At 41.7% G+C, this 10,173-nt stretch overlaps 1 protein-coding gene across 1 annotated transcript; it reads left to right on the forward strand.

Moving 5' to 3' along the window:
- Positions 1–5,590: 5,590 nt before the first annotated feature.
- On the forward strand, positions 5,591–7,174 carry LOC143987282 (posterior protein-like). Its single transcript, XM_077485908.1, has one exon. It carries the CDS (start codon positions 5,591–5,593, stop codon positions 7,172–7,174), a length of 1,584 nt encoding a protein of 527 aa, XP_077342034.1.
- Positions 7,175–10,173: the final 2,999 nt, after the last annotated feature.

Here is a 10,173-nt window from a genome sequence, read left to right on the forward strand (position 1 = left end):
TGAAACTGCACTTGAAGTGCAAAGTGGATTTGCCTTTAGTAAATAACACCCATTGCCACAGAAAACAACAACTTTACTCCAAATACTGCTTTTGCGCATTGAAAAAGGAAGCCACACATTGTTGATAATTTCACTTTTTACTCAAAGCACATTCACATGTGCGTTTAGAAAGGGGTTTTAAAACAAACCAACATATTTGGTGTATATAACATTATTTTGGGAAACATTTTTATAACTTGGCGTTTATGTCTAAACAGGCATGTATCAATGGATAACATACAGAACACAGGAACTTACAAAGTTCAACTTTGGAAAAGTGAAGACAATATCAGACATGAGTATGTACAAACTGTGCTGATATTGCCTTCATCGGATGGGGAAAAGCCAAATTTGTAAGATGCACACAAATTGAGAATAAGAAAAAGTGGCCATTTTCCTCCTGATCCCATGCCTAATGTCAACGTGTGCTATCTCCCATCATGGGGTATCAATGTATGTGTTTTGGGGGTGCAACCCCTTCATCTCAGCCACTTTAGTAGCAAGGAAGGGGTTGCACCCACAAACATGTACTTTGATCCCCCATGATGGGAGATAGCACATGTTGACACACTGTGTGCATCTTCCAAATTTGGTTTTTCTAAAAATATAAAAGTGTTTTTGAAAATTTTAAAACGATGCTAGCTAGTTTGGGGTGTTTCAGACTCTCCCCAAAACATCAATGATGTTCTTCATTTTTTATTGAACATCATTGATTCTTTCTGTATATTTTCTAAATCGCGATTGCACTCCATTATCTCCCCAATGAGTATCTGAGCACTTTCCCTGGTAAAATGCGATTCTTCTTCCACATCACCTAAAAAAACAAAAAAAAAACACACCATGTATTATAAATATGCAGACATACATTGATTAGCTTACCAGAAGCTGTGGTCTCCGACACTCACCTGTTGTGGTGCCAATTTCACCAATTTCAACAATCTCTCCTTCCTCCTCTGCTTGTGCTTTTGGTATTTCCCCTTCTTTGGGTGGTGTGGGGTCCCTGGTCTCCTCAGACGTTCCAAGTCTTCTCTCCTCTATGAGAATGTAAAAAAAGAAATACTTAGCATACAGAGGGCAGAAATAGGAATATGAAACATTGCTTGGAAGTGTCGTACAATTGTGTTTTCTGGCAGAGTTGAAAGGTGAAAACATTATTTTTGACACTTTCTAAAGCTGGAATACTCACTTGTAATGTGAACAAATGTAGTCAAGTGCAACTTGGCAAAACATTGTTTTTGGAGTGGGCTAACGAACAATGTTTATTACAAATGATTGAACCCATGAACATGAAAGTGGCCATTTTAAACTGTACAACATTAAATGAAAGCACATGGAGCAGTATGCAAGCAATAATAATAATATGAACACATGACAACTACTTACTTTTTTGAAGAACGCGCTTGATCCTTCTGTACTTATGTGCTCCCTCAGTTTCAGGTCTGACCAGCGCTTTCTCAGTTGATCCTTGGATCGTCGTACCCCAAAATTATTCTGAGGACTCTTCACAACTTTAGTCATGATCTTGGCCTTTCTGACATTTGGGGTTAAGGTCCATACTTCCCATCATAGTCGTTCCCCTTCAATATGTCCACCATCTCCAACAACTCAACAAAAGACATATTTGAGGCATTAAATCTTCTCCTCCGGGATCGGGACGTTTCAGGCTCCGAGCTTTCCTCGTCCTCCTCCTCGTTAGTGAAATTATTATTGCACACCTGCTGTGTCTCCGCCATGTGCTCTCCCCACTGAGAAGGGATGGGGAATAGTCTAGAAAAAACGTCAGGGGCGAGCAGAGTTTCACGCATGCGCACTGTATATAAAACCCAACACGCGTGTGTCGTACGTACGATCTGTGACCAGAGTGAGGAGCTGACACGCTGATCGTGCAAACGAAGGTACAATTGGTACATCAGTCACCTATACTGCTTCTATATAGGCCTATATAGGGACAAGATTAGGAGAGTTTAGCATGGCATTATTATTAGGGTTTGTCTTGTGTTGTGTCGTGCAGACAAGATGGATCCCTTCCAGAAAACAGAGTTTATGGGGCTATTCATTGATCTGCTCAGGGAGCTGCCCTGCCTGTGACAGATGAACAACCCCTTTTATAATGACCTAAGAAAGAGGAAGGCAGCACTGGAGAAACTGCTTGGTTTAGTAAAGACCATGGTCCCCACGGCAGACATGACCTATGTGAAGGGCAAAATTGGTGCCCTGAGGAATATATATCTCAGGGAGCGCAAGAAGCACCAGAATTGCCTGAGATCAGGAGATCCAGATGCCATTTATATCCCCCAGGATGGTGTACTATGAGAGGCTGCATTTTCTGGCAGACCAGGGGGAACCCAGGCCACCACTCTACAGTCTTCCTTCAAGGTTTCCTTCACCCCCAGCTGAGGCTTCCGATGTCCAACCTGGGCCTTCCAGGCAGCAACATGTAGAGGGGCCCAGCTTGAGACAGGTATAGCACTGTTGAACATATTTCTTGTTGTACATTTAATGATGTTAACTAGATGTTATTATTGATCAGTAAGTTGTGATTTAACCAAGTGGTTTACATATCAATAGACAGTAGTGACCAAAAATGATTGGGACAAGAATGAAAAATGCTGGGCTCAGAATGATAGTCTGTTCTATTTGGTAACATTCAATTTGCAACAGTCATGAGCACAAAATTGTGTGATTGATGACTAAAAAACTAAAACTATGTCCCATTTTCATACACAGGAAGACCTCAGCCAGGAGGAGGCTGTGGCAAGTCGACCATCGCCCTCTTCCTCCTCCTCATCCTGCCACAACTACAGGAGCTGAGCCACAGCCTGGAAGGAAGCCTGGAGGGAAGTGCCAAGGAAGACCAGAGAGTGATGGCCTGGGTTCAGTCTGGTCTGACAGAAGATGCAGCCTCTTGTAGGACCACAGCCTGGGGACATAGATAGAAACTGCTCTTCCTGATCTCTTGGACTTCTGGACCAGACTGCTCTCCCTGAGATATGTACTCCTCAGGCCACTGATTTTGCCATTTCAAATTAGTTCATGTCTGCCCTGGGGGCCAAAGGCTTCGCCAAATTGACCAGTTTCTCCAGCGCTGCCTCCCTCTTTATTTGTTTGACACCTAAATAAAGGTTTTTTTTGGTTGAAGAAATACTTGCCTATGTGTTTTACTTCAAAAAGGACAGTTTATTTGTGAGTAGGCAGGTACATTTCAAAAATACAAAGTCAAATTAATAACAAGTGGCAGCAACACCAAACAACCTCCTCTAGATTAAAAAAGAAAACAATAAAATAAAAAGATAATAATGGTGTTGTGGTAAGATGACACACAAAACACACCAAAAAAACTGCAGAGATGAGCAAACTGTCAAAAAAGGAGATGTTGACTAAAAAATACAACCACCAAATTTAAAACCAAAAATAAAATAAAAATGATTGGGGAGATGTGACAAATTAAAATATTGTATTCATGAAATGAGTAAAAAGAATAAAGAAATAAGTTTGGGAGAAGTGTGTGTGAATATGAGCAGCAAAACAACTTCATTCTTATAGCATTGTAAAGAAAAAGAGAATGCGCTGCATTAAATAATTTTTAACATTGCAGCATGACGAATGTGCTATATATCGATTACGAGCGGTAGTTTTACCTGACCGAGCGATTCCGTCTCAGAATTTTATTGTGAGCATGCGTGGCACCTTGTCCGTCGGACTAGGCTACACGCGATCGGAACTGACGCGATCGGATCATGTTGTCGGAAACTTTTATAGCCAAGCTCTCAAACGTGGTCCGTCGGATATTCCGACGGAAACAGTCCGATGGAGCCCACACACTGTCGGATTATCCGACAACACGGTCCGATCGGACGTTTTCCATCGGAATGTCCGACCGTGTGTCCAAGGGCTTATACAGAAGGTGTGTTACTGGTCAGGTCACCAGGTGAAAACAGAAGGGGGAAAAAGCCTGAAAAAAAAAGGAATGCAGCCGACACATCTAATGACTGGTAAGCTGCAATATATGATGTAGCACCGGCTCCTGAAGAGCACGCGCTATGTTTTTTTTTTTTTTAAGTTAAGGTTACACCTGAACTGTAGTTTGGTTTGGGTACAATTGTTATAAATTTGGACCTCAGCATCAGTCTGACTGGACTGTAGGATGTTTAGCCTGGCCACAATGGGGCACTGTCTCTTCTGAGAGGCATGGAACCACAGTATAGTTAGGGGCTTTGGGTTTGCTCTCTCTCGGAGCCCGCCCAGTGGGAGTGTCACTCTTGCTGTGCTTTCTGGGAGAGGGTACTTAAGATGCAAAAGCCACGTGGTTCGGGGTTCCGGTCCAAGGATGTTGTGACTTCCTGGTCCTGGTCCTCCTGACCAGCCCCCAGGAAGGCTATGGCCTGGGGTGTGGATCCACCTGACTTGTTGTCTCGGGGGTGGCTAGCCCGAGGCAAGGAAACTAAAGAAGGATTCTGAGGTGGTCCAGTGCCGTCTGCGGTAGTTGGAGAGTGTTGGATTCAGTATAAACTCATGGATTGTCAGTCCCAATGGTGCAATATCATGGAGAACAGGACACCATCCCCTGGTTGGAATGCAACCAGTTAAAGCTCTATTGGGACTTCAGATTAGAGGCGCCCATCTATCTATGAGAGCTACTCTGCATCACAATGCTGACTCCGATCTGTCTGTGAGGATCAAAAGACAGGCCTAATGAGCGGGAAGAGCACCGGAGACCGAATCCCAAGATGTGAGCCCAGTCGGAGCAGTTGCAATTCATGGACAAACACTGCCCCCCAGAGGATAATTATGGCAGGACGGTCAGAGATATTTAGCCTGGGGGAGGAGACGCCCCAGAGACACTGATTCGTCCACAAGCAAAGGGGGGTGGGCAATGGGATGTGGTGTGGGTGAGGTGTGTTTGTCAAAAAGGGAATGATTGAAGGAGAGTTTTCTCTTTCTCCATCATGAGGACAGCCAGAGGACATGCTAAGTATACTGCTTTTATTGTATTCTGATTGTATGCTATGTACTCTTGTAATTTCTAATAATACCTCATATAAGCTTATTTCCTTGGAAAATAAATGAGATTTGATTGATCTTAGATCGTGTGTTTGGTTTCATAGCTAACTTTGTAGTATTGTGATATTAACAGTAACATGTGCTCAGAGTGTTAATAGACTAACTAATATATAGGGACTAGACAAATTAATACACAACTGATAATAATAATAATAGTTTGTATTTATCAGTTACTTCAAATGGCACCCCAGAAAGCATGTGTTAATCCTAAAAAGCACATAGAACCTACAGGACAGAAGTGCTCAGATACAAGGCAGCTGATAATGCCACAGTAAGTGTGGTGAGTCTATTTTATGGATAGGGAAAAGTTGTTTTGAATGATATCAGGTAAAAGTGGTAGCGAATGAAGACTATTGAATGCTAAGAGCGATTTGTTTTTTTTTGGGAGTTGTAAGAGCTAACAATAATTGAGTTTGGTTTAGTATTCAGTGCAGTGTTGGAACGTTAGTACAAATAGAATTGTGTATTGTGTAGATTGTATGGTTGTGAAATGGAACTTGTGTATACATATGTTAAAAAGTACGCCTCTGCCAGTTATCATTCATGTGCAGATGAACCTCTTGAAAGCCAGTGTAAGATATTATTGTCTCAGTGTCAGCAACATAATAGCAGATTATCGGGCAAACAGCTAAAAAAAATTAAGAAAGAAAAGTTGGCTAATGAAATTGCAGTTTTGCTCAGAATTAAATTTATATCTGAGCAAATGGGGGGGAAGTGGGAATCAGAGAGGAGACGTCTCGGGGAGGACATAGAGAAAGTCAGTGAAAACCTTCTAAAGATTGCAACAGCCTCCAGTAATGAGATGGATGAATTGCGGGCTACAGCAGGCAATTTGTCGGGGAGAAACAGTGAGCTACAAGAACAGCTTCACAGGTACAGCATGGAGTGCGATATGAAGAGCAAACTTTTAGAGTTGTTGCAAATAAGGTTGTCAGAGATGGAAGAGTTGGTTATGTCTTTAGAAAGAGAATTAGCAAATGTACGCTCCCAGCTTCTTAATACAGAGAAAGTTATGCTATCACTCAATGAGCACAAAGGAACATGCCAATTGGCCGATATCTGCACAATCAATGAGGAGAACGGCCGTGATGAAACACAGTCTGCTATTGCACCTATAGCTTCAAAGCAGAATGACAGTTTGATTACAATCCAAGAGAGACCTACTTTGTGCCAGATTTTGGGTGAATTTAATGCCCTGGAATCACCAATGAGTCTGTCCAATAAATTTGAAGCGCTAGTAGTTAAATTCCATTTGAGTAATGAGGATGCATGCTCTCTTCTGAAAGCATGGCTACCAGGAACTTTGGTAGCCCAGTTATCGGCACAAGTTAATGATAACTTAGCAGATGCAGAGGTGCGAAGGAAAGAATTGCAGCGTATTGTGGACAGTCGTGATAATGGTATGAGTGATTTGCAACTAATGAAATTTAGGAGAGGAGATGACCCAATTTTGTTCTACAGTGAGTATCTTGCATTGTATACGAAAGTGTTCAACTGTCCTGACTTATTGAAGGATGATGCAAGTTTCATATACTCAATGGCCAATAAGTGTTATGTAAGCTACCTCACTAGAATGACTCTGAGGAATGCTAGATCCTACCAAAATATTGTCAATATTCTGCGAAACTTCTGTCAAGAGTCCAGGGAAAGGGAATATGGGTCAAAGGCAGATGTATCTGTAATAAGCAGAGGTACAGGAAAGCAGAGAAAGTTCAGACATTGTAAATGGAATAGGCATGGACATAGATTTCATAAAGCCCTTAAAATTGCTAGCATGGAGCAGGAAACCCCAGAAATACAGGTATCTGCAATGAAAACCCCCACCCAGGACAGGGGCAGAATAGCTCAAAGGCCTGATATGAAAGATAGCAGCCAGGGCAGATTACACTGTTCTGAAGGAGAGATAAGAAATGACAGTCCACACCCTAAGCACAGCCAGCAACAAGACTGGATGATCATTCCAATATTTGCCCCTTGGGCTAATCTACCATTCTGGCTTGTATGTAGTTGGACGCAAATGACATTGCCATTTTTCCTGAGTAATATGGCAAAGTTTACCAATCCTGCTGCGTAGTATAGAAAAGTATGGCAACTGTATTGCAATTAATGGGAAAGGCTTGGGGGACTTAAAAAGTAAATTGTCATGATAATTGTGTGTAATCACTGTCTTTGTGTTCCTTTTCCAGAGACCAGGGAAGAAGTAAATGGCTTTGGATACTAACATTTGTGCTTTGTTTGCAGGTCCATCAAAGTGAGAACAACAGTGGGCAAATATAGCAGAAGAGGGGTTAGATTATTGTAAATGCATAATCGATTATCACATGGTACCATGAGCTCATTAATTAGTAATTGCAAACAATGAAAAAAAATTAACAATAGTCAGACATTAATGAAGTTACAAATGTGGTGATGAGGTACAGATGTTTTGTTTTTGTTTTTCCCATTAACTAATTGTCTTTCAGATTAAAAGGAGTACTTACTCTTCGCAGGAGGAAAGTCCATGGATGTCTTTAATTAAAAGTTGAGTGTTTGTCATTGTTTTATGGTGGTTGTCTTGTCATGTTGTTCTTGGGTGATAATGGCCAGATTTTTAATTTTTTTCAAAAATTTTTTTGGTATTTGTTTAGTCATTTATTTTATTTTTATTTTGTTCAGGTGGAAAAATCTGTATGTTTAGTCCACCTGAAAGGAGGGCAATTGATGATGCCCTCAGTTAGCAGCTGGAAACCATTCTAGCAGCTGGAGTTTGGTGTTTTTTCTTTGTTTTTATTTTCATTCAGGTGGAAAAGAGTTCCAAAAGGTTTAGGCTTTGTCCACTTGAAAGGGGGTAGTGCATACATTGTAAAGATACAGATAAATGCATTGTCTTTTTAGCTTGTAAAATTAGAATTTTTTGAGAAGCAACATTGACGTTTGTTTTTAAACATTTTTGATCATACTATGGGGATCCATTTTACAGTGGGTTCAGCCTAAAGAGGTCAGGGTTGTTTTGGTAGTTTGGTCAGAGTTGCAGAAGCCAGGAATACTAAGTTCCTGGGTTCCAAGGAGGGAACTATAAGTAAACATGGTAAGCAAGCAGATGTTATGGATAAGAATTTGATACTGCTCTTGTTTTTCACTTCCAGGATCCTAGTGGAGCGAGAATGGCGAGGTTTCTGGAACATGGATGACAGATGATCATCTGGTTGGCAGTTTGTCTGTGCCACACCACACCACAAATTTGTTCTGATAAACATCAGGAGAGAAGAAAAATAACCTTAAAGATTCAGATTAATACTTGTTTTTTCTTATGGACAATTTGGTGCTATGCTGAATCTGACTGTGCCCATCAACAGAACTTGTGAAATATTCTTGCCGGAGTCTCTCCTGATGAATGTAAACATGTTATTAATACATGTGCAATGGGTTGGAGGTTGGGGAAGGAATATGACACATCCAAACTGTCAGAACATGAAAATGTAAAATATGATTTTTTTTTGTTGGAAGGAAGAATTGAAAGAAGAAAGGTTTTAATGTATGACATGTATTGATGTAACGGAGTTAATATGGTGCAGGTACCCAGGAGGCAGGTTGGCACTTATGCATAATAAGGTATCTGTTGGCCAGACTAAAGGGTGCCAGGTGACACATCAATGGGGTGAAAACTTCCTCATAGGGGGGTGTCTCAATCCTAGCAGTCCTATAGAGAAGCTTTTGGTTACTGGACATGTGGGACACCAGAACTGGACATGGGGGAGATACACCTGGTTGGTGGCTCACCTGAGAGGTCGAAACCCTGCACAGATAATGCCAGTGAATACACACAGGAGCATGCTCTGTTAAATAAGGGAACAGACACTGGCTACCGGGTTACAGTAGGCCTTCACCACATGGCGCTGCAACATCTCACGGTGGTTGATAAAAACCTATCACCCTATATGTGCTGAGTATACACTGAATCAAGTGCGGTCATGGTACCAGTGACTTACTCCAAAAGATGTGCGAATACAGAATGAAGTCCATGCAGGATGCTTATTTCTGAGGAGTAACCAGAAAGAGGAGGGATGTATTCAGCACTATATTGGGGGGAATAGGAGCTGGGATGGGTGTTGTTAATGGAGTGGACATCGGCCTCCTGAGGAACAAACGCACAGCCATAGCTTCAGAGAATAAGCGGGGCTTTGTTACTCAGAGAGGTTGGTGGCATCCTTGATAACATTCAGCAAAGTCACAGTAACGCCCAGGTTAAAGTGGCTCCGGGTTTTGTCATCCATGTTGAGAGTTCGGTAGAGAGTGTGATGGTACAGCACAGGAATCTGTCATTGGCTCTGGAGTGCACGCCATGGCAGGCGGAAATATCAGCCAACATCAAGCTGATTGTACCGTCTCTGTATGAGGGGCAGTGGCCTGATGAGTTAGCATCACCGCTTAGTAAGATTTTGCCAAAACACATCACTTACACTAATCCAAAGTAGTGGTCGAATGCCTGGATGGGCTGTACTAATTTGGATTGTGAAAGGTGTCATGCTGTACGTTCACATATACAGAAGTGCAGACTCGGTCTGTATATTTGGTGGCATCAATGGGCTTACTGACTGGGGATCCTATCTTGTTGCATTTGAGGCTAAATCACCTACATATAATCAGAGAAGATGGAAGGTTGATATTTCCCTCGGTCGGAAGCATGACCATGATGTCCTTTGTATGCCAGGTCAATACATGGGGATGAACGAATAATGTTGGGAAGTTATTTATTTCTTTTTTTTTTTCGATGGAAAGATCATTGCTGGGAAGGAAGCACCCGGGTATTATTTGGGACATAGACGAGTTTGTTTCTTTGTCCTAAAGAATACCGGTGTTGTGTTAGTCATGGAACTAGAGGGTTCCTTGAACCTAACCATAGGTAGAGGTGCATGGTATACTCTGGGCATGATCTCTGAAATCCAAGCACCGGTGGAATTGTGTGGGTTTTGTCATTGTTGTAGATTTATATGTATGGTTAAACTCGATATTTATATAGAAGGGTCTCTCATTTGTCTATGCAAGTTGAGGGATGAATTGACGGTAAGGTCTCTGTGTACGAGTTAGAGACTT

Source organism: Lithobates pipiens, unplaced genomic scaffold (genome assembly GCF_037356315.1).
Source record: "Lithobates pipiens isolate NorthernLeopardFrog02 unplaced genomic scaffold, aLitPip1_a1.2 Scaffold_1, whole genome shotgun sequence".
NCBI lineage: Eukaryota > Metazoa > Chordata > Amphibia > Anura > Ranidae > Lithobates > Lithobates pipiens.